The 25,518-nt window shown below is 45.7% G+C and overlaps 1 protein-coding gene across 3 annotated transcripts in view; it reads left to right on the top strand.

Annotated features, from left to right (window-relative positions):
* Window positions 1-10,959: 10,959 nt before the first annotated feature.
* The window catches only part of ADCY8 (adenylate cyclase 8), a gene marked incomplete at both ends in the record, with an annotated part of 213,885 nt that continues 199,326 nt past the window's right edge, over window positions 10,960-25,518 (top strand). For all 3 annotated transcript variants that reach the window (XM_082858592.1, XM_082858591.1, XM_082858590.1), the window contains one exon: window positions 10,960-11,916. In XM_082858592.1, coding sequence (XP_082714718.1) covers window positions 10,960-11,916 — 957 coding nt within the window. The remainder of the gene's footprint in view (window positions 11,917-25,518) is intronic.

The raw sequence follows: 25,518 nt of genomic DNA, 5'->3' as shown, positions 1-25,518 counted from the left end.
CAATCCAGATCTGAGTGGGAGAGTTATTCTGGACGCATGCAAATGCATTCAAACGCCTTCCTGAGAAAATAGCACTAAGCCTGATATACAGTAGGTGCTCTAAACATCTGGTCTCATTTTTCCCGGAAAATGAGAAGGTGCCCCAATTAGAACCCAGTGAAACATTCTCAGTGCACTAGGCTCTCCTTTCCTAATGTTGAGGTTTGTTCTGCTCCAGCTCATGAAAAACATAGATTCTTCTCCTAACCTGGCTATCTCTGCTTCTATTGCTTCTGTCAGAATCACTAGTCAGGAAGTTACGAGAAGTGGGTCATTTTTCACTCATTTGTTCAAAAACTGTTTGCTAAGCTTCTGCTACATGTCATGAACTGGGGAGAGAGTGGAGAGTAAGGTAGAGACTGGTCCTTGCCCTCAAAGAGCTTTCGTTCTAGTCAAAGAAGGCAAAAAACAAGTACACAGACATCTAAATACCATCGTTGCAGATGGTAAGGTGTCCTCTATGAGAAGTAAACAGATATTTGGGGTTGCAAAATTCTGGTAGCAAGGAGCTTAAGTGCAATGGTCAAGGACCACTCCTCTGAGGAAGTGACTTCTGAGTGAGGCCAGAATGAGGCAAGCAAGCAATGATCCAGAAAACCCTCTTAACACAGGGAACGCCAAGCACTGGTGAAGAGCAGCTTGTCCTCTGTGCCTTTCCTTCCTGGCTAGCAACTGAGTTTCAGCACCTATTTGTCTTTCAAATCCTGGTGCAAATGTCTTCTCCTGGTATCTCCACAATTTATATCCATTTGTCCGTCAAGGAATGAATGAATGAATGAATTGCAAGAAGTGCAAAATATTCCAAGTACAACAGGAACCTAGTGAACAAGTTTAAATTAAGTGTTATTATCTCATTTATATGATGCTCCCTACCCCAAGTCACTCATGACCTTATGAAAATAAAAATGATCACTGGAACCATACAAGACTTCTCCTTCCTGTATCTTATGAATTAAATATAAAGAAATGCCTTTCTGTCATTCTGAGTAGTGTACAACTGAAGGCTGTATTCTTTGTTTTTATGGTTTTGTTTTAGTTTTTTTTGCTGTACGCGGGTCTCTCACTGTTGTGGCCTCTCCCGTTGCGGAGCACAGGCTCCGGATGCGCTGGCTCAGTGGCCATGGCTCAAGGGCCCAGCCGCTCCGCTGCATGTGGGATCTTCCCAGACCGGGGTACGAACCCGTGCCCCCTGCATCGGCAGGCGGACTCTCAACCACTGCGCCACCAGGGAAGCCCTTGTTTTGGTTGTAGTTTTAAGAAACGTATAGTTTACTGGGGCCCTCAGATAGTGTATCAATTATCTATTGCTGCATAACAAATAACTCCAAAACTTAGGGACTTAAAACAATAAACATTTATTATCTCACAGTTTATGTGGATCACAAATGTAAAAGCAGCTTAACTGGGTGCTTCTGCCTTAGGGTCTCTCAGGAGGGCTGGTGCAGCAGCATCTGAAGGCTTGACTCAGGCTGGAATGTTCACTTCCAACGTGGTTCTCTCGAATGGCTGCCGGAAGAGGCAACAGTTCCTTGCTCACTGTTGACAGGAGGCCTTAGCTTCTCCTCACGTGGGCTTCTTTATCGGGTTCCCTGAGTGTCCTCACAACATGGTGGCTGGCTTCCCCAAGAGCAGACAAGGCAAGAGAGGGCAAGACAGAATGATCTAGACTAGGAAAGACATACCACCCTTTCTGCTGCACTCTGTTGGTCACACCAACTGATTCTAACACAATAGTGGAGGAGGTTGTGCAAGGGCATGAACACCAGGAGGTGGGTGATTATTGGGGGTTATCTTGGAATCTGGTCACCACAGATGGGCAAAGAGGAGGTGACTGGATAGGGGTGAGATGTATAGTTGTATGTTTAGTTAGATGTATAGTTTGCTAAGGAGATGTATAGTTTGCTAAGGAAAGAGCTGAAAGAGGCTATACTACCATCTCTGTTACCTATCTGAGATCCATTCCCCACATTCTTCTTTGTTTCAGACCCCTTGATCACTGGGGGACCCCGGGTCCTGGCTTAGAGTTAAGCAAGTGATACAGTTCTGGCCAATGAGATATACGTGGAAGTTTTCTATCAAATTCCAGAAAGACTTTTTTCATCTCTGGTAAAAAGAAGGTACTGAGGAGAAACTCTGAGCAATGCTCCTACTTCTGCTTCTACCTTTCTATGTGGTAGAAGAGAATGAATGCTCAGAGATGCTATAACCATCTTGTGACTGGGAGGAAAAGGCACTCTTTGTGCTAGAGTGCCAGCACAAAGTCCCTGATAGAATTAACTTCCTGAACCAAAACAGCACGTCTCTACAGCCCCAATTCTTGTTGTGAAAGAAAAACAAACTCCTATTTGCTTAAGCCATCCTGATTTGCATTTTGCCATTATCTGTAGCCAAAAGCATTGCTAATTTGTAGAGGCAGCTAACCTAGACCTGGGAGGCCAGGAAAAGCTTCTTGAAGAAAGTGACACCCATGCCAACAGCAGAAGGATGAGTAGAAAGAGGGCTCCAGGCAAAGCGAATAGTAAGTCCATAGATTCAGAGCGAAGAGAGAGCAAGATACCTTTGAGGAGCTGACAGACTGACAGCAAGAGGAACAGCAGTAAGAGGGGGCCGGAGAGAGAGGCAATAGCCTCTCCTAGAGGTGTTTGTTTTCCAGTTTAAGGCATATGAGGGCAAAGCAGAGTCATTGCAATGTTCTAAGAACGACAGTGATGTGCTTGGCTTGGGGGAAGGGGCGGTGGGGAATTGCTGATCTCTGGGAGATATAACGTTTCAGTCACGTGGGATGGAGAGGGGACTTGGGAGATACCTCACATGAGGATGAGCATAGCGTTGACAATTTGTAAACTAGGAAATTGCCGGGAGGGTAAATTTTATGTTTTTTTCACAATAAAAAAGAGTGACATGATCATATTTTTAAATTTAGGATGATCGCAGCAGTTGGAGAAAGGAGGCAGACTACAATAAGAGAGACATGTTCATTCTATTGACATCATCTAGGTAGAGAGGATGGTAGCCAGAAATAAGAAAACAGCAATGGAAGAGGAGGAAATAAAAGAAAGTTGTGATCTACTTGGTCAGTAGTGAACAGGTCTTGTTTGTGGAGTTGGTGGGGTCGGGTGAAGTCTTCTATACTGAGCATTTGCTATATGTGATGCACCGTCCCAGGTGCTTTATATGAATGACCTTTAACCTTCACAAAACCTGGCGAAGTTGTTATTTCCCCCCATATTATGAAAGTTCAAAAATGCTAAATAACTTGAGCAAGCTCACAGAGCTGGCACCTCGTAGAGTCACAACTCAAGAAGGAGTCTTCCTGACTACAAAAGCAACTCGTTTCACTAAACCACGACTTCGGGTAAACGTAATATTGAATAATTCCACTAAGGAGCTGAGGACTGGACCAATCACCTCCAAACATTTTTTTTACTTCAATTCGCATTACAAAATCCACTTTAAATGGTGCCCAGTGCATACCATGTGTGTGAGTATGTGTGTGTTTGTGTGTAGGTCATGCTCTTCAAATCTACTTGATCGCTAATTATATAATAAGAGTTGAAATATCAAATTGGATAGTGAGAAATGCCATATTAAACTGAACTTTGTTTTGTGAAGTTCAAATAATGTAATTCCAAGAGTTTGATAAGGTATTTTTCTGAAATTTCATCAATTTTTTTTCTGTTCTTAACTTCAGAGGAAGAATTTGGATGCAAAAGAAAGCCTTTGTATAGAGTAGCAAGATATAATTATCCTTATGATTCTATTCTACTCTTTTATTAATTTATTCTTTGAATGCTAATCGTGACCCACAAAGGTGATTTCACAACCCACGATTTGGTTGGAACTCACAGTGCAAGAAAACCACTGATCAGGTGGAGGGGTGAGTTTCATCCATTTTATATGTGTGGATTATATGCTGAGATACGAATTTATGAGATTTGCTTTGGTGCACTCCCTTTTTCCCTTTCTTTCATGCAAGCCTTCTACAAATCACTTCCAGAAAGGATGAACAGAAAACAAAAGTAGTCTTTCCATCTTTCCACCTTTTGTTTTTATAAAAAAATAATTCCCAAAGAGAACAGGAAAAGTCAGATGGGCTTGGAAGAAACATAAAGCAAGGATTCTCACGAGGCTAAAGGAGATACTCCCACACTGGGTCAGAAGGAGAGAAAGGAAGAGACAGAAAGACAGAGAGACAGATAGGAACAGAGAGAGAGAGAGAGAGAGCTATTGTGTGCTAAATAATGGCTTCCCAGGGGTGTCCTAAGAGGATCCAGCACCCTAAGGAGGAGGGGCAACGTGTTACGTCAAGCACGTGGGCCCGTAAGCTGACCTGTGAAGGCTCTCCTGTCTTCGTTCAAAGGAAGAAATGCAGATGCTGCTGGTCCCATAGGGACCGTGTGATGTGGACAAAAGACTGACTGCCTCAGTGGTGACCTTTATGAATAGACAGCTAAAGACCAGAGGGCATGCATGTTTATGGATGCATACCCTCCTCCCTGCCACCCCCGCCCCCGCCACACACACACCTGGGTACTACACAAGGGCCTGGATAGATGGCATCTTCCTGGGAGCAGGAGGGTACAGATGAAAGCCTCAAGAAGGATGCAAGTTAAATGTCTCACAGACTGGGTGAAAACAGAAATACATCGATTTTTGAAAGGTGAGGAGATATGTTTCTTTCACACTTAATCAATGGATTGAGATTCATATATACAACTACACAAATGCATATAGATTTACTTATGTTATCTATAAACTTTTAGCCTAAATATTCTACATAGATCCCAAAGATCTCCAGGAGGGTATGAGTAATGCAGTGAAATATTTTAAAAAATAAGAAGTGTCTGGTATTAAAATAAGAATCAGGTAGATTTTTAAAAGAGAGAGAGAGAGAATAGGGGAAAATGATCTGCTTTGCTTCCCGCTGTCTGATCATTTTGCCCTAAGACTTCTTAAGCGTGTCAAATTAAAAAGCAGGTATTAAACCATGGCCAAAAGAAGGTTTGGTGATGGTGATACTTTTTGTTTTGTTACTACTTCTTTTAGGTCACTTCTTAATAGTTTCTCCAATGAGCTGTACGTGTGCGTGTTCTTATTATCATTTCAGTAAGTGAAGGCTTCATAAGTGATATCATAGTAAACTTATACTCTAGTTAAACCAGAGACAAGGGAATCATCTTTTAAGAAGAAAACAGTGTTTAAGTCTGTCTCCCTTGAAGATTTCTTCCTCTGACTTACCTAACTGATGGATTCCGCATATAAATACGTTGTCTCAGAATTGCTTTCCCATTGATGAGACTGTCTTCTTTCAGGCACCAGAATCCAATTTAAGCTAGTTCCCGCGAAGATCCAAAATGTATACAAAATTTTCCCTCTCTTACATTTTACAGTGCAAAGAAAATACATGATGGGGGTAAAATAGACATTTCATTTTTTCTAGTGTATATTCTGCTGCATTCCAGATGAAGTGTGAGTGCAAAGGTTTTCCTTCATAGACCATTTCCATGTATAAGCCTTATTTACTTTAGACATTGACTGTCCCTGGAGTTCCTTCAAAGCAGTCAATGTCTTTGATACTTGGTAAGAGCAGTGCTTCCAGGCAAGACAGGCATATCCTTTTCAACGCCCCCGCTCTCCCCGCAGCTTCGTTGAGGTATAATTGAAAATAAAAATTGTGTATATTTAAGATGTATAGCTTGACGTTTTGATATACAATATGAGTTTATCACAATCAGTAATTAACATATGTATCACCACATAGAGTTACCATTTTCTTTGTTTTTTTCCTTCGTGTGTGTGTGTGTGTGTGTGTGTGTGTGTGTGTGTGTGTGTGTGTATGAGAGAGAGAGAGAGAGAGAGAGAGAGAGAGAGAGAGAGAGGACATTTAAGATCTATCTTCTTAGAAAATTGTATGTACTTTTCCTTTAAGGACTTCCAGCTTTGGAAGCTGCCTTGTCATAAACACCCTCCTTCCCTTTGGAAACAGGATCTCTCTGGTTTCAGGTCCCCTTCCTGAACTGAGTCCATCTTTTCTTTTACATGTGAATATTTTATATGTCTTCAGTGAGTGTTAGGGTTTCTATGGGTATTTTGCAAAGGCCAGAGCTCTTATAAAATTTAAATTCATGTATTAATACAGTTAGCCTAGAAAGTCAAAGAGGCTTTTGAGAGAAACGAACTTCCCTTCTTAAATATATCTACTATAAGTGTGGCCAATGGTATGCAGCAAGATCATAAAACAAATATGTTATTTTCCAATGGGCCAAAAGGATGTTCTGCCACTTCCACCCTCAGCCAAATGAAGTAGAGGGCAACGATTAATTATTTTGGTTAAGTACAATATGTGAAAAAATCTGCTTTTCCACAAACTAGAAATAATGTCAATGGCTTGAACTGAGCAAAACCTAACAGACCCTCTAACCAAACAAGAATTGGTTCTGCTACCTCATCCATTTGGAGTCATCCTACTAGACTTCTCAAAGCCCAAACGTCTTAGAAGTCTCTTATTTAATTTGCATTTGGAAAGTCAAAATATACTTCACATGTTCTTGTCTATCAGTCCTTTAGGTGAAATGTGTTGACTGCCTGTGGTAACATTTTTATTGAGCACATGGAAGCCAGATTTATACAATCTAAATTTAATTGCTGGAATTTTGCTATCGATGAGATCCTGGGCAAGTTCCTTAACCACATGGAGCCTCAGTGCCCTAGTCAGTAAAATGGGAATAATAAAAGATAGAGAAGGCTCTCACTCAGAGAACTGATGGGATGATTAAATGAAATGGTTGTAAAGATGGTTGTAAAGGGAAAAGTATGCCATCAATTCTTGCTAATCTTATTATTATCTCTATGTACACTATAGTTGCTAGAAACTAAGGGATATGGACCCAGGGAAAATCAGTCTTCTCCTTCAATGAGCTCACCACTTCATGGGGAGAGGTGAGAGAAAAATGGGTAAGCCAATGGGGTATAGAGCCAGTGCCTGTAGTAAGAGCCATACTGGAGGAACCAGAACAGACTTTTGAACAACAGAAAAGGAAACCATTAATTCTCACTGGGAATATCAGGAAAGCCTTCGCTCAGGGACAACATTGCTCAGGCTTTGAAGGATCAAGTGAGTAGTGTCTTGAGGGAGGGAAATGGGGGGAATAGAGGGAAATTCCAAGAGGAGGGAACTGTGTACAACAAGACATTGAGTTGGCAAAATACTGTCTCTGGAACATAGTCAAGATCCAGCCATAATAAATATGCAACGAATTAAGTGAACTTAATTCACTTAATTAAGGTCCATGAGAGGACCATGAATGAGAGGTCCATTATAGCCTCAAAGCAGTGTGTTGACTTCGCTTGTTTTAAGTGATAATCATTTGGTGGTTTGCAGATTCCCAAAAGCCTCTTGATATGTGTACTGAGCCAATGCTGTCATTCAAAAACAGAACTTGGGGGTGTCTGAACGGCACTGTGTCATCCCAACAAGAAGAATAACATTTGAATCTAATTGTGTCATCTATGCTCTTATTTTCAAACAACATGCCCTAACGGCCCTACAGCAAAGGAACTTTCAGAGGAGTCAGTACACCAGATGCAATGTTTTCTCCCTGCTATGTTAGTTTCAACCTCTGAGTTCAGGAAATTCTTTGAGCGTCTTTCTGTAGCATGCTATGCTCATTCATCAGCCTGAGTCATTTTATCTGATTGGGTCCAATCTCCCCCTCCTTGGCAAGCCTCCTTTTGCTGCTGAATAAATCATCCTGGGAAATGTCCAGGAGGAAGATTTTCATAGGAAAGTTCCATCTGCATTCAACCCCTCATTTATTCAGGCTGAGCTCTCAGGCTCCCAAGGAGAAAGCATTGAGAAAAAAAAAAAGAGGTGTGTCTTCCACTGCCAAGTTTACTAATATGCTCATTAGCACAGATGACTTGGGGCTATGCCTGCAGATCAGGACACAGCTCCCCACACACATCCTGGCATAGGGTCTGCAGGAACCCGCCTCCCTCTCCCACCCAGCCCTCTGCCCTATTTGGACTCCCTGCCTCAAGTCAAGATATTGATTACCCACCCTAGAGTTTCAGGAGAGCTGGCCAGGCAGAGTCCAAGGAATTTAGGAAGGGAGAAGCAAGTGGCATTTCTTTCTCAAGGATGTAATACCTGGGATTATTTCATTAAGGTCTAGATAACTGCAAAACCGAGTTTTGGGGGAAGCGCTTTGCCCTTAAGTTCCAGCCCCATGGAATAGTCCAGCTATTCTGGGATACCTTTACTTTGTTAACAAGTTAATTCATCTACAAACTGGGTTAAAGACAGAATCGACCTTCTTTCAATTCAAAATTGAGCACTTAATTTTGTTTCCTTTCTTGAGCGGTGTAGTTGTAGAGTGCAACTCTAAGGGATTAGGATTAAAGGAGTCTTTTCCAGGGTGTGTATGACATCCCAGAAATCTACTGTTAAGGGAGATCGGGGAAAATGTTGAGTCTTCTTTCTACTTTTAGGGGGATTCTATGTGCAAGGTAGTTGACCAGTTCTGGGTTTAAACCGAAACCCGTGTGTGTGGAAAAGAAAGACTTGAAAAGGAAATAATGCAATCTCGTGTTTCTGGGACACGGTGGACACAAATAACCCTGGAGATGGTGTGTGCCTCTGAGGAGGGAGATCGGGAAAGATATTCTTGCCCAGGGCAAGCAAAGGGAGGGGAGTTTCTCCTAGGGAAAGCAGGGGAAATCGTCCGCCCAGGGGGGCCTGAGGGAACAGCGTGGAGGTCTTTGGTGCTTTCAAGGGAAGCCATGGGGAGCCGCGAAAGCGCCCAGGGCCTGACGTCATTGGCCATCAGCTGACTGTGCTCAGGGCCAGGGCTCCACCGGCTGAAGCCGCAGTTCCACCGTGGCTCCGCCACATGCAGCCGGGCTCGGGACTAAGGCGCTTCCGGCGGACCCGGCGCCCGGAGCCCCTGCTCTGCCCGGCGCGGCCGCAGACACCACGTGCCCACCGTGTTGCGCCTGGACCTGCTCCGAGCTCCGCCAGGGGCTTTGTCCGCAACTGCTCGCCGGAGCTCGGCGGGCGGGAAACCGGGCTCGAGAGGGCGGCTGGAAATGCCTTCCCCACGCCCTCCGTTCTCGACCCCTACTGTAAGCGGGGAGAAACTTGGCCCTCCGAGGGCCCTCGCATTCTAATGCCTCGCGCTCTCCATCCCTCCGGATTGGTGTAGTAAAGAGACTCCCTCAGGAAGCTGCCGGCCTCTGCAATTGCGGCTTCTTGGGGGTATTTTGCTTTTAGCCCGAAAGTTGGCTTTGCCAAAAGACGCCCCAGTGGGGAGAGCGTAAAGGAGACCCTCTATGCCTTCGCGCTGGGCTCTCGGAGTCCGTGGGCAAAGCGGCTTACGAGTCCTGGCTCCGCACCTGCACAGGACCAAAGCCAGTGCCTAAAAAAGAACAGCGTTGGAACCGGCCAGCTCGGCCAGCTGGAGCGCTGCATCTCCACGCCGGGGTCTTGTCGGGGGCGCCCGGGGCGCCCGGGGCGCCCGCCCCCCCCACCCCATCGTCCTCTCCCACGCGGGTCTGCCCGTGCCGCTGCCTTGAAGACCTGGGGCGTCCTGGCCAGATCTGGCCGCCAGGTCCACGCCACCACCGCCACTCCGCCCCCGCCCCGTTCCGGGGGCGTGGCTTGGCGTGGGGGCGGGTCTAAGTCTCCTCCGGTGTCCAACAGCTCAGACAGGTCTCCAAATTCTTCCCTGTCGCCCGGCGCCCGCAGCGCGCTTCAGAGCGCCAGGGTGGCACGCGGCGCTCCCCTGGATCCGGCGGCGACTCAGGCGACTTCCCCGCGGCCTCGGGCCTCCCTTCTCGCCCAAACCTCACACCCGCCGCACCCACCAAGCTACGGTTCTTAGCCTCAGCGACCTGCACCAGTGGCTTCTCCTCGCCCTCGGAGCTGTTGGCTTTGGAGCCCTCCCCACTTTTTTCCTGCCCTCGGCTCCTGCACCTCTCAGCTCCGGGCCAAAGGGATTCCAACGAGCGAAGTGAAGGGGGTGAGAATCTTGTGCTGCGACCCCTCAGAAACACAGCTGGAAAGGCTGACTTCGTCTTGTAGCCGCGACTGGGACCCTGAGGCCCTCCCCCTTCCCCGAGGGATGCGTCGGGCCAGAGCCAGCGCTGCGCTGTCAGTCTTCGCTCAGGAAGTGGAGACAGCCAGAAATGAACGCGGGAGGGAGCCTCAGCACACCCGCACTTCCAAATTAACTGTTTGGTGACTTGTTAACGCTGAGGCTACCACCTCGCCAATCCTCCCGCTGGGCACCCGCCACCTCACTGTCCCCCACTCCTCCCCTTTCATTACCCCCGCCCCCAGCTCCGCCCCGGCTCCCCATCCCGGCGCAATGGAGTTCTCCGAAGGACTCTGTTCCAGCCAGAGCTGCTAACTTCGCACCCATCTGCGCTGCCGGTCACCCCCGACCAGCCCCCCCTGCAGCCGCCGAGTCGTGGGCGTCCCGAGCCCAGTGCCGCAGCCAGGACCCGCCCGGCGCGCAGCTGAAGCACGGAGCCCAGGCGCCTGGGCGCCTCTTGGAGAGCAAAGGCAACGCCAAGACGCTGAGTCGAGACCCAGACGGGAAGCCAGAGGCCGGGAAGGGGGCTGCGTGGCTCAGAGCGCCGCGGCTTCTGCGGACAAATAGCCCCCGCTGCCACGCACCCAAGCTGCGCGGGCTGGCGGGAGGGCGACGCGCGAGGACGCAGGGGTCTGCGGCGGTCTTCCAGACGCCCTTTGGCCCGGGGCGCACTATGACCTGACGTGCGGGGACCTCCTGCCCAGGGTGGCTGGGGATAGAAGGGCTCGCCGCCAAGCTCCCACCAGGCCGCCTTTGGGTCTTTCGGGACCCCTTCCCGCCGCGGCCTCCCGCAGGTTCTGCGCCTCCCTCCCAGCGGCCCGGCGCCATGGAGCTCTCCGATGTGCGCTGCCTTAGTGGCAGCGAGGAGCTCTACACCATCCACCCGACGCCCCCGGCCGGCGACGGCGGGAGCGGCTCCCGGCCGCAGCGGCTGCTGTGGCAAACGGCGGTGCGGCACATCACGGAGCAGCGCTTCGTTCACGGGCACCGGGGCAGCGGCGGCGGGAGCGGAAGCTCCAGCAAAGCCTCGGACCCTGTAGGCGGCGGCCCCAACCACCACGCGTCGCAGCTGGCCGGCGACTCGGCGCTTCCCCTCTACGCGCTGGGCCCCGGGGAGAGAGCGCACAGCCCCGGCTGCACCAAAGTCTTCCCGGAGCGCAGCGGCAGCGGCGGCGGCGGCGGCAGCGGGGGCGCGGGCGACCTGGGCTTCCTGCACCTCGACTGCGCCCCGAGCAACTCGGATTTCTTCCTCAAGGGGGGCTATAGCTACCGAGGGGTCATTTTCCCCACCCTGCGCAACTCCTTCAAGTCCCGGGATCTGGAGCGCCTCTACCAGCGCTATTTCCTGGGCCAGAGGCGCAAATCGGAGGTGGTGATGAACGTGCTGGACGTGCTGACCAAACTCACCCTCTTGGTTCTCCACTTGAGCCTGGCCTCGGCCCCCATGGACCCGCTCAAGGGCATCCTGCTGGGCTTCTTCACGGGCATAGAGGTGGTGATCTGCGCCTTGGTGGTGGTCAGGAAGGACACCACCTCGCACACCTACCTGCAGTACAGCGGCGTGGTCACCTGGGTGGCCATGACCACCCAGATCTTAGCAGCAGGTCTGGGCTATGGGCTCCTGGGAGACGGCATTGGCTACGTGCTCTTCACACTCTTCGCCACCTACAGCATGCTGCCGCTGCCGCTCACCTGGGCCATCCTGGCTGGCCTGGGCACGTCGTTACTGCAGGTGGTCCTCCAAGGGGTCATCCCCAGGCTGGCGGTCATTTCCATCAACCAGGTAACTCCCGCCTGCCTTGCTCGTCCCCTGACTCCCCGGGGTTCTTTCGAAATCGCTTTTCTAAGAGGCAGGTTTGCCTCTCTCCCTTTGAGTCCCCTCCCCCAGCCCGACACAGTGCCTTGCACCTAGGAGGTCCTGGGTGTTCGTGGGATGCCATTGCTCTAGAGGAACTGAAACTAAATGATCTCTAAAGTTTCTATCATCTCTACTCTTCTACTCTGATTCTGTGAGTAATTCTCTGACATCAGCTAAGAAGTAGTCTTCCTTTTGCCCCTCATACATCCCCCAGGAGCTGCCGTCAGTCTCTGGAGCAAAACACAGAAAGGGAGGGGAGCATCCCAATTTAGAAGGCGACCCACTCCTTAGCAGCTTTACTCATGAGAGTTACAGCAGGGTGTCCTAAGGGACTCTGAGATTCTGAGTTAGGTTTCTCTGTGTCTTTGCGCCACAAATCCTCAGTTCTCGAAGGAATCAACATTTGTCAAACGCATACTAAATAGCTGGTGCTGGGTACCTTACTTAAGCTATCTCACTAAGTCCTTCAGACAAGCCTGTGACGCTCGTTTTTTTTCTTTATTGCCTTGGGGATCTAAGGTGCTATCTTCTCTTGCTACAGGATCCAACCCCAATGCTTTGAATAAATCAACCTCAGGACTTTTGGGGCTGGTGGAGAGGGGAGCAAGCATGTCATTGGCAGAGAATGCAAGTTTTGCTTGATTGAAGGGGGTGTTTTGATGTAGATGGTTTGAAATATTTAGGTGGAACCTGACTCTTTAGGTCGCTTTCTCCTTTCTCCCCCTTTCTTCCTATCTTTCCCCATTAAAAATGGATGTGTTTCTGTGAACAAAGTTCTCATTGTCTGTGAATGAGGAGCTAGATGATGACTCTATTGTTTAAATTCCTTGAAATCAATTGATAATTAATGATCTGGCACTTTCTTGGCCAAATGTCTGGTAGGTAACAAGAGAGTGAATGGGGGTAACAGGAGAGTTTTATGGGAACTTCTCCATAAAAATGAGGGAAATGTATCAGCTGGAGTGTTTTCAAGTAAAAAGCTGATGAGAGGTGCTTGGACATCAGAGGCTCCTCCTGCAGTCTGGTTTGAATAGATGGTTCTTAGGATAAACAGGTACAACACCTATGAAAACTGCTCATGACTTTTAGGGCGCTGGTACCGTCAGAGTGCTTTACCCATCATTGACCTGCTGGACTCCTAGTTGATTTGGGATTCTCTCTCTTCTCGGATGGCTCTATATCCATTTGCTTAGGTTACTTATCTGGTTGGCTGCTCTTACGGTGCTTTCTGAAGTCTCCCTGGGTAGAGCAAAGAGCATATGAAGTACATGGCTATGATCATCAGGCATGAAATGGGGGGATGAGAGCCTCTGTAAGTAAGGTCTGACCCGTTGAATTTTTCTTATTAAAAACAATAATGAGGGATTTCCCTGGTGGTGTAGTGGTTAAGAATTTGCCTGCCAATGCAGGGGACACGAGTTCGATCCCTGGTCCAGGAAGATCCCACATGCCGCCGCAGAGCAAATAAGCCTGTGCGCCACAACTACTGAGTCTGAGCTCTAGAGCCTGCGAGCCACAACTTTTGAAGCCCACACACCTAGAGCCCGTGCTCCTCAACAAGAGAAGCCACCGCAGTGAGAAGCCCGGGCATGGCAACAAAGAGTAGCCCCCTGCTGGCCGCAACTAGAGAAAGCCCGCGCGCACAGCGAAGACCCAATGCAGCCAAAAATAAATAAATAAATTTATAAAAGAAAAAAAGGATTACAAAAAAACATAATGTTTTCTCAGAATAATCATGAAACTTTAATACCCATATATGATAAAGTCTCAATTTGGGATTATATAAAATTATATTTCAACTGTGTTTCTGAATCTTGTTTACACGTGGATTGGAACCCGAGTGTCCTCTGAATCTCTCCCTTTCTTCCAATTTCTCTCCTTCTGTTTTGCATTTTCTTTATTATGTACCTAGACGTCAGCTGACCTCTCCTTGCTCCTGTTCCCTTTTTTCCCTTTCTCATCTTTTCTGTCTCCTTCTCCTTCTTCCTTCCCCTTCTCTTCTCTCACTATAAGTCGTTTTCATAATACATCATAGCTATCTGACCATTTGCAGAAAAATTCCATTTGTCATAACCCACTGCTTCTCATGCAGTAGCCTTCCTTGGTACACATTACTAAAAGACTTTGTCAAGTAACTTTGGAATAGTATTTAGAATAACATCCTAAGTAGCAAATTATGAATATTTTCAAAGTCCTAAGTATAGAGACACTTTTCTTGCCAAATGAATCCAGAAAGTAAATTTTGGCTCCATATTTGTTTTATGCTCCACTCAAATACTACCAGATGGGAGAAGATTAAAAATAACCCTCAAATGTCTTCCTACTCCCACCCCATCATAAACAATCCTTTAGCGTGAAAACCAGCGTCCTGGTGTATGTATACCAAGCTCATTCAACTTTCTGTTTGGGTAGCAAATGTAGATGAACAATCTTTTCATAAGGTGTCACCTTTTGCCAGACTCTGAAGGAACGAGCAGAGCGCTCTCCTCTGATTTTAGGTGCTGAAAGAACCTTTGTGCCTTTGGCCACAAAAGGTTTTCCTTTGGCGCCCTCTAGAGGTTTAAGTGTCTTTCCTAGACCTTGTAGGTGGATAAAGTAGAGAATTAATCGCTTTAAAAAAAAAAAAAAAGAATCTGTGATTTTTTTTTAATCAGTATTGTTTGGTTTTCCCTGTTTGGTGACATACAAGACATACTTAACACCTGCTAACGACCTCGGTTAGAAACTGGAATAAAATCCTAACTCCTTACCATGGCCTACTGGATCCTCTGTAAGTTGGTGCTACTTCTCTCGCTAATTATATTTCTGCCTCTTCTACTCCTCAGCCTCCAAATATATGCTCTATTTTCTTGTCTTTCAAATATCCCAAGCTCTTTCCCACTTCTTCACTTCTTAGGCTTTGTGACTGCTGCCTAGGACAATTTTTGCCAGGTCTTCACATGACTGACGCATTCTCAATATTCCAGACTCAGTTCAAATGCCACTCCCTAGTAGTGACATGTCTTATTTTCTCCAGAACACATATACCATCTGAAATTATCTGACTGGTCTATATTTATTGTGTTTTTTTCCCCCAGCCCCACACCCTCACAAGAATGTAAACACCGTGTAAGAGCAAAGACATTGTCTATGTGTTTATCCTTTTATCCTCAGCGCCTAGAAAAATGCCAGGCACGTGGTAGGCACTTAATCACTGAACGAACAAGAGTACTCACTGCATAAACAATATTAGAAAATAGCCAAGTCCCCTGACGTTGTGTTGGTGAAAGCTTTCTACACACACACACGTAAATGTGTGTAAAGCAGTCTTTTACACGTAAACACCTTTGGAGAAATCAAAGCACAGTCAAAATTCTTTACATCTGTACAATATTCTACATGTAACCAAGAGCCTTTACATACACGATCACATCTAGTGATAACAAACTGATGGTATCATCCTTCACTTTTATTTCAGAGAAGAAATGACAGATTCTTAGAAACTTTAAAGGCACATCCCAATGATGATGAGCCTGACAGGTGGTGAGGTCAGGATTCAAATCCTAGCTCAGAGCCAGTCATTCTTCAGAAACCTTTCAGAGGGTATCCTTCTAAAAACATAAGCATTTGAAATGACTCAAGAGCGAGAGGTACCTGTTTCACTACTCAAGAGAGTAATACCCCGTATAGCCCACGAATTAACATTTAATGAAAAAGCCAAAGGGCAATCCTAAGGGGAAAGTGATTGAATTGCTGGGAACAGGCTGTGTGTAGCTAGCTCATCGTCTTGCTCAGTGGGATATAAATTTGTCAACTGAAAGCCATAAACACTGGCGTATCTTCTTTCTCTACATTAATCTTGATTCCCATTAAGAGGATGGCTCATGTTTAACTTAACATTTTCAAGAAGCAGGAAGCTAGAATGAGGATACAGTAAACACACCTCGGCAGGCTGTTTCACTTCACTGAAAATGCCATTTTCAAAAGGAACAAATGAGCTGATAATTGCCTTCTCTAACCCAACCTTGAGAATCGGCTTCTCCTCTTTCCCTCTGGAAGAAAATTATATCTGTGGCTTGACAGGGTAACAACCAAGCTGCAGGTCTCTGCAGATGCCCTATATGAAGAGAGAACGCCCTGTATCCATTTATCTATCGCGTACTTTCCACTGTGGTTACGAGGTAGAACCTTAAAAGGGCCAACCAGGAGGTCCCTTGCTATCAGCAAAGAAATGGTTTCTGTTTTCTCCACTCAGTGAACAGTTAGACGAAAGTCGTGAACTTCCCACCCAAAGAGGTTCTTGTCCAGGGCAGATGTGATCCCCGTGTATTTTCTAGGTCTAAGTGGCACTGGAAATACTGAGGAACGCTGAGAAGGTTCAAAGCCCAATTCAAAGGATTCCTTTTCCTTTCCCCCTGAGAAAGTTCAGCTACAGGTAGCAGTAGGGCTGTAGGTATTCCTTCCTTGAGGAGCCTCACTCATTTCAAGTTAAATCAGCTTCATTATGTGATTCAGGCCACAGACAGTAGTGCCTTTGTCCAGATTCTCTCTACGACACAGAATTTTCCACTTCTTAAACAAATTGTTTCTCTTGCCAGTTCAATTTACCCATCTAAAAATTCATTACTAAATGACATTATGTGTATAAAGAAAATATTAATGATAAGGTTGTATTTGGTAGGTTCTCTCACCAGGGAGATACATTCTAAGCTCTGTTGCTGTAGTTAGCATTTGATTCTGTCTTAACTGCTGGTGACAATAATACGAGCTACCTAACTTTTGAAATTCATCTCATTCTCATTCTTCAGCTCATTAGTGATAAGATGATGAAGATCATTTAGTTATTGGAAAACTGAGAGGCAGCAATATTTAACTACAAAGACTGCTGCATGATGCTTCCCTCTTGGGATTCTAAAATGTCACAGCTAGTGGCTAATTAGCCCTCTGTACCTCTTGGTGAGGCATATAAGCAGAAGTGTCAGAATGGAGGTGATTTCTCCAAGGTAGCTCTATGAGCAAAGGCAGCCAGGTATACAAATCCAGGTGAGTTAGTGCTCAAGGTCATGCTGTCAGATTTGAATTTCTCAAGCAGCAGCCTTTTCTTCCTTGTCTTACACACATCCAAATGAAACAGAAAAGACTAGAGCCAGAAGAATGCTAATTAAATCATGATCATTAAACTTGATTAATAACGAGGGATTTTTAGCTTGCTATTTGGCCTTTAAAAAATCCTTTTGGGGAAAATGCATTGTTTATACCAGGTAAGAGAGCGGTGTATGGTTATGAGCAGGTGGGGGTCAGGAGAGAAGTAGGCTTTGCATGTGCTTTAACATGCGTTTCTGATCATTTAAAGGAAGGGTTAACTTCACAGTAAAGTCAAAGTGAGTATAATGGAATTACCAAATCTCTCTCCCCATGTGTAAAATTTAAACATATGCGTGTATTATATGTCCTTTGTCTATGTCTGCTAACTCGAATCAAATAAAAGGAATCTTACGACTATTTAATGTACGGCAAATGACATGTAATTTAAATCATCTCAATTTGGTATTTGATATCAAGGTAGATACTTCAGGAAACACAAATGTCCATTAAATGGGTGTAACTGGGGTCCTATTTAATGCACCTCACTAGTTATGATGTGCATTTTTAAAACGACAAAGACCTCCATTTCTGTACATTTTCCTTTGGCAAATTCATATAGGCTTTAAAAAAAAAATAATTGCAACATCCCAGCCTGTCAGAAAATGACTTTCAAAAGCAGATTTGTGTGTCAACATTCCCAAGGGGTTCCTCTGAATGCCCAGAAATGGAAATATTATTCTCTCTTACTTGTGAAAAATACCGAGAGACTGTCCTTTTTGGTTCTCCTTTCCTTCCTTCCTTTCCTTTCCCTTTTTTTTTTTCTTTTTTTTTTTGTGATGGAGAGTAGGCTTTGCAAAGGATATTTTTAATGACATCTGAAATGACAAACTAAATCCCTTCAGCCCTGATCTGTAGACACCTTTGCCCTGGAGTTGCCAATAGGCTTGGCGTCTGTGTATTCAGAGGGAGTTGTAAAACGACGTGTGGTGTGGCCTTTGCAAGACTGCATAATGAATTTGTTTTTCTTCCTACCCGGTAATGTCACCTGACTGGTTTCAGCGGGTCGGAGCATAATTAGGTTGGAACTGGGAAGACTGGGAGGACTTTATTTCTGGAGCAGCTGTTGCTGTGTCATGCTAAGTAGGACAAATACATTAGTCACATTTACACCTCGATGACTGATGGCATTTTAAGAGCTCATCAAAAATAAGTGAAACCAAGCATTAAAAGGAAAGATTAAAAAAAAAAAAAGTTGATCCCAAATTCAGTGCTGCTGGCACCGTATAATCAAAGGACACTACTACAGTCACGCTGCTGTGACACTTCACTGTTGTCTAAATATTTCTTAGGATGCTAATTTATTCATTTCGCAAGTGTGTCTATTTGAGTTGATGCTACATGTGTTTGTTTTCAGAACATAGGAGACACTTGCAACATTCATCTCAAACCTTTCCTCTCACCAACGAATGGGCACTCTATTGATGCTCTGAGAGACCAGGAGGTCTAGAATATGCAGTTGGATGGCCTATCAGTTCCCTAGGCCTATTGCTTTGTAGCATGTTCTTTGCTTTCTGTGGAATGCAAGGTACCAAAAGCAGAATGTAGGCAAATTTCTGGGATATTTAGGTCTGACCCTCAGTTAGCAAGAGAATCAGTTCTGTAAATGATTTCTCCCGCAGGATTTTCTTGGGGCTGGAGTAGAAGAACGTTCGTCTACCCAGCCAGATAATCTTCCCTGTGCTTTCCCAGGAAACATAATTGGATTTATACACGCAAATTAGATCATGTGAGTTTGTTTATGAAGGACTATTTTAAGAAGTCAGGTCACTTAAGCAGTTACTTCAGAAGCCAGCTTTTCTCACTCCAAGATTTTTCACAGTCAGCTCTGCAGGGTACAGAAGAATGCAGGGTAGATTAATTAACCGTTGCTGTCCCAGACGTTCCAGGGGAGGCCTGGCCATCTCCCAAGGGGAATAAAAGCCATTCTACCAGTGACTGCAACTGTGTGACCACCTTCTCAACCAATGAACTGGGATTATAGCTCCATGTGTTGTCAGATAAACCGCATTTCCTTGTTTCTTTGATATCTCTGCACTGGACTCTGACTGGGCACGTTTGTGATTTAGTATTTGAATTGCATTCTCAGCTAGATCACGTCTTTTAATCTGTGTAATACCTTTTGCACATTCATTAGTCACTGGGGTTTTCTTTCCCTTCCACTCCACTTCCTGACTTATATGCCTAACTCGGTGTTATGAATTGCAAAATATCTTTGAAACACAAAATTCTCCTAAATCAGAAAATGATAAAAATGGACATGGTGAAGACGTGAGCTAAGTATGAAATTAAATCGTATTAATGTTTGGGGTTTTTTTAATGAGTAAATTTTTAAAACTGTCATCTTTATATAAAGAGCATACCAGTATAAAATGTTCACATGTAACAAGAATTATTTTGTTGAGCTGTCTTATAAACTACATCCTTGTCCTGTGTCAGCTGGTTTTCCAGTTGACTGGAGTAAACCATTTCAGAATCTTTTCTCCTTTTTCCTGTGTGATTATGTGCTGAATACACATGATTGCTTATAAAATAGAGATGACTAAGGATTAGGGAATGCATCGTCAAAATATATGTATTCCTTTAACTCAGAACATGGGAATAAGAAATGCAGCAAAACAGAACAGGACCAAAAAAAGAAGAAGAAAAACCCTGCAAGGCCTAAGGCTAGAAGAGATATGGTTGGTGTCCTCAAATATTTGGGATACTGCCATGACAAAGAGAAACTGTTTATTTTATGTGTCCTCTAAGACAGAATAATGATCAATGGGTGGTCGTTATACCATGAGAGATTTGGTTCACCTAAAGCTAAGGCTTTGTAACAGATGGACCTGCCCAGGGAGCTGCTTTTTGAAGTGATGAGCTCCCTGGCATGGGGATTTTTCAAGGGAAAGCTGTACAGAAATCTATCAGGGACGGCCTAAAGGAGAATTCCATACAGGGAGGTCTTTTCCTCAAGGTCCTATGGAAACCACCGGTTGCATCTCTAAGCCATCACAGCCACTTCGCAGGCAGGAAAAAAGAAAAAGGACAAGGAGCAAAGGGCAAGAAGCCAAGATGCCTAAAGGCATTTGCCCGCTGAGTCGGCCGCCCTTTCAGGAGCTCCTCTGGGACCCCTGCCCAGTGATGTCTGCCTCTATTTTGGGGAGCAGAATTCCGATCCAGGGCCCCTCCATCAGCAAGAAAGGATGGCAAAAGTAGACTTGATTTTCCTGCTTCTCAGAAAAGCAGGATTGCATTAGGAAGAAGGGGAGAATGAGGATTGAGTAGGAAGATTATTCAACAAATACTTGTTGACTGACTGTTGGGTTCTGGATTGAGACACGGCTGTGTACTCCACAGTTAGGGTTGTTGCTGTAATGAGGCTGGTACTTGAATGGATTTGGGGAGGGAGTTTGTGACTCTGATGCAGAGGTAGGAAGGTTTGTATTCCCAGATTCTCAGAACACGTCTGAAACACAGCATTTGGTGAATATTTTCACAAATGCAGGTCTTGGGCTCTTTTTACTACAGACCTCTAAAGCGTGAAAAATCGAAGCTGCAGTGGATTCCTTTTAAGAGTTGCGTGAAAGGAAAGGTCAGACTTTAGAAAAAATTGTAAATGGGTGTGGATCTTCCTAGGGAGAATGTAAAGGGACCCTGGGGAAGAGTCAGGAGGTCAGTTATGTAAGCATCACCTTATCACAGACTGAAGGCATCCCGAGCCTGGTAACCAGAAGACATGGCACAAGAGAGCATCTGCCTCATGTTGAGAAGGTCGGGCTTGTCTGCAGCTCCAGGCTCTCCTAGTTGCTCTGTGTTCACAGTAACCCCAGCTAAAAACTGAGCAGCTGCCTTGGAGCCCCAGGCAGCCCATTCCCACACAAGGTGGGCAAAGAGCTTAAGCAAGGCTCAATTCCCTCTCCTTGGTACCTTGCTACACTCTGCATTTTCAACTATCAGAGCCACGTCGTAACACGTCATGTGCCTACCAGGCTGTGAGCCCCTTGAGGTCAAGGATTGTGCCCTTCTCGTCGTTGTGTTCTTAGCGCCTAGCATAGTACCCGGCACGCGGGCAGTTCTAAATATCGTACCCATAAATGAATGGAATGAATGAATATTACATGGCCCCCTCCTCCCCCTCCACCCCGCACCAACACGCACGGTCAAACAGTCAGTGAAAAGCCAGTGAGAGAAAAGAAATCAGTTTCTCTGGTCAATACAGGCAACACACCAAATGTCATCCCAGGAAGTGCTTTGGGCAGAAAGCCCCAAGCTGAGTGTTTGCTAGACCTGTGTTAAGGAAGTTATAGTAGATAACATGAAGAAAAATTCAAATCACTATTCAGATCATTTCTGTCAAAAAAGATAGAAAAGGAAAAAGGAAGTTTAAAAGTCATGGACCTAAATTATCCATACTTATTTGTCCATTCCTGAAATTTTAAGTGGTCCGGTCCATCCATGCAAAATAGAGTCCAAGCATTAATGAGGGTCTCAGCCCCTCGTTGGCTTCCTTATTGGTTCTTTAGCGCCCTGGCCCTGAATCCCAGCACCGGCACCTCACTGAGGCTGTCTTTGCTTTGTGGTATACTACCCCAAATCAGTTCTTTGGCCTGACTGCTCAGTGGCACCCCCTTCTGGTCACCTGTAGATGTTCACCCTCTGGCTTCATACTGGGGCAGTTGTGGGCAAGAGGTGCTCCCACCTTCCTACCTGCCTCCGGTGCTCCTTGCCAGCCAGGCTGGTCTGCCTCACTCCTAGGAGGAGAACCAGTTGTCCTTGCTGAGCGTAGTAACTGGACAATTGCTTAGTCTGCCATTTCCCACAGCTTAAAACCTACCACCTAGAGACCAGTTTGTACCCTAACTGGACCAGTTTATCTGTAGACCGCCTAAAGGCAAAAATAAAGCCTGATTTTCCATATTGGAACCCAGTGCAAGTAACTAAAACAGTCTTCATGACATCCAAAAAGGTTACGAGTAAGTCGCCTGTTTTCAGTTCTGTGACGCATTATCCCCCTTAGTTCACTTTCCTGCTGCTGATTAGTTCAAGAAACAAAAATCAAAATCAATCAGAGCGGCTTATTTTCTTCTAAGTTCAGCATCAAACGTCCCCCATTACTTAATGAGTCTTCCTAGCCTACTGGTGACGGTCAGCTCATTTGCGGGTGGGATCATGGGACCAGACAGTCAGTGCCCAATGAACAGAGGGCCCCCTTCCCTATTTATGAGAGAGATATAGCCTTCGTCTCTTACCAAGTGAATAATGACATCATGTGCAGCTCTTGGGGCCCTGCCCAAGCCATTTCAGCCAGAGAGGAACTGTGAACTGTGCCAATGGACAGTGAGAGATATTTTTGAAACTATGTAAGTACATTTCCTTAAAAACATAGAAACTACAAATTGTCATCATGTTTTTGCCATGAATTTTTCCCAGTGACATTGGCCAGATGGCTTTGGCTTCTTCAGGCACAAGTATCTTGATACCTAAAAGGGTTTTGTGAGTAGGGGGAAAATGCAGAATTATGAAGTTTTTCCTAGTACCCAGACCTAGTTAGATATTCCTCCTTCTTTGACCGCATTACCCCTACCTGCCTGTCCATCCTGCCACAGGCCGTACTGCTGTTTGTCTCCACGTCTCTCTCTCTCACCAGCCAGGCTGTGAGTTTCACAAAGGCAGGGGTTGTACCTGAGTCACTGGTGTGTCTCTACAACTGAGTCTAGTGCTGGTTACATACACTCATCCTTCTCAAGTGCTTTCAGGGCTTGCCCTTCAACTCTTAAATGTTAAGGCTTCTTAAATTCCCATCCCGTACATTTCCCCATCACCCTGGGCAATCACGTCCTCCTTTAGTTGACGACCATGCACCCATGTCCTACATCTGTATCTCCAACCCTGTTCTGTCTGCTACACTGAAGACCAGGGTATTTCGTGACCTGCTGGACACCTCCAGGCAGCTCAGTCTCAACAAGTCAAAAATCAACTCCCAGTCTCCCAGCATCTCTGTGAAATCCTGATGGTTTCATCTCCCATCGCTGGGATCTGTCCAAATCTCTCCATCCTACTCATTTCATTCTAGTGCAGCATGCCCTCCCCAACGATTTCTCAATTTTTTCATCCCTCGTGCTCCTCCAAGCCGTCCCCACCCCGCAAGGGTGAGCTTCTCTCAAATGCTAGTATTCTCACCACCTCACACCACCGGGTAAGTTCCACAGTGGAATCCCATCACCGGTTTTCCTGGGTACCTCATGCTGGCTTATGCCTGAATGTTTTTCTGGAACAATTCTTCTGGCTCCTTCCTTCCTTGTCTGCCAGCTCAGGTGTCACCAGCTCCAGGAAACCTCCCCTGTGCCCCTTCTTCAAGACACATGCCAGCTTAGGAACAAATGGTCTGGGTGTAATTGTCTGTTTGTTTGAGAATCTGAACTCAGATTAGGTGTTTAATGGAGGAGGGGCAGGCAGATGTTACCAGATTTGACAAAAAGACAAGCAGGTCCTCGAGCAAGATGTTTTCAGTGGGAGCGTGTCGACGTTGAGCATTGCCCTGCCCCAGACCTACACATCTCACGGGAGGAGCATCAGTGTGTGGAGATCACAGTGCAGGATGTGGATTCGGACCACCTGGGCTAGATCTGCCATTTATTAATTTCAGGACACCCTCAAGGGCCTTAATCTTTCTGTACCTCACCTTCTTTAGCTGTAAAATGGGAAGAATCATAGCAAGCCAGAAGATCACTGAAGAGATGAAATAATACGCACAATTTAGTATTTAGAGTGTTTAGTTCCGGGCCTGGTACAAAGAATCACACAATACCTTTTATGTTTTATTATAACTTAATTTTCAAAACAGTCCCCCTGTTTCCTGGAGTCCTCTGCCCCGAGTGGTCCTTTCCTGGGCTTCACTTGGCTAAACCCACAAACTTGAATGTGCTTTGGGATCACATGGAGGTCTTGGTAAAATCTTTGGATTTAGGGGGAACCCAAGATTCTGCATTTCAAACAAGTGCCCGGGTGCTGGATACTGCTAGCCTGCCAATGATAATTCGAGGAGAAAGGCTCTGGAATTCAGCACAGACCCCACCTTCTCTGCAGCGGGTTTTCTGACGCTTTACCAGGTGGGTTTAAGTCCCTTGGCTTGTTGCCTCATGCCCTTTACATCTCTCTGTTATTCATTAACTTATTCTTTCATTCAGTCCTTCATGCATAAATATTTATGGAGTACCGCCGCGTGCTGGGTGCAAACAGTAAGGATACTGTGGTGAGGAAAAGAATCCAGAATCCTACTATTAAAGGGATTATAATCTAGAGTAAGAGACACCCATCGATCAAATAGTGACCTAAACACATGAAAAATTTCAAACTGAGTTAAGTGCTTTTAAGTCAGGTGACCTGGTTTAGTGCCAGGCAGTGACCAGGTTGAGGCTAGTAAGACACCCAGGGTGCAAAGCATAAGAGGCAGTCACTTCAGGTGCCGACTCTGCACTTGTACAACCCTGACAGGAAGTGCTTTCTTAAACGGTACACCCTAGGAACCCAGCTGGCCTTACCCTTGTCCTGGTTTCTATTTAAAAGAAAAAAACCTGACTTGAACTGAGAGGAGGAGAGTATTCTTAATTAAGACCTGGAGGAGGAATAGGGGTTGGTAGGTGAGACTGGAATTATAGTTTCCTTATTTGTTACTATTAGTAAACCATATACACTTTGAGGACAGGCTCTGTCCTTTTGTCTGTCCCTGGAATGGACATTGGCACATCATGGGAAAAGCTTGTAGCGGAGGCTTCTTGAGTCAGTGCCTGGAGAATCATCTTAGCATCAGTGTTTCTGCTTCCCTTTTTATAGCTGAGGATGCTAAGCTCAAGAGTATTACATCATTTCCCTTTGGTCAGCTAATAAAGGATTTTAACCACATCTGTCTCATTTCAAAGCTGCCCCTCGATTTGATGTTTTTTTAAGGCCATTTTATCTCAGTGAACTCTGCTAGTTTCAGAGGCAATGAGTTAAAAGTAATAAAGGGAAAGAAAAATGAAATTTGTATTCCAAATCATAGCACTGCGTATAACGATGTTATCGTTCTGTGGAGCCAGGGGGCTGGTACATGGCATTGAAAGTAGCACCTAAGAGTCATCAAAAGATTGACCTCGGACTTTACAATCCAAGACAGAGCAACTTTGTACAGACCACGCCACCTGTCTTGGCCTTGGAATGAATTCCTCGCAGCTCTAAAATTCTATCACTAGGAAATGACTTTTGAGATGGCTCCGCGCTCTACAGTTTGTATTCCTGTGAGTTACAGTGAATGTGTATGTGAAGAATTGTATGCTTTCCTGGTTTAGTTTGCTCCCAAGATCAGATGATGACACAGCCCATATAGAAAACGTAGCTGGCTGAGGTCTGTAACCCCTGAGAAGGAAGAGAAATCTGAGTAAG

The sequence above is a fragment of the Leucopleurus acutus genome, assembly GCF_964270905.1.
Source record: "Leucopleurus acutus genome assembly, chromosome: 17".
In the NCBI taxonomy this organism is placed as follows: domain Eukaryota; kingdom Metazoa; phylum Chordata; class Mammalia; order Artiodactyla; family Delphinidae; genus Leucopleurus; species Leucopleurus acutus.
The sequence above is the reverse complement of the archived record's forward strand: the minus strand, read 5'-3'. Positions and strand labels throughout refer to the sequence as shown.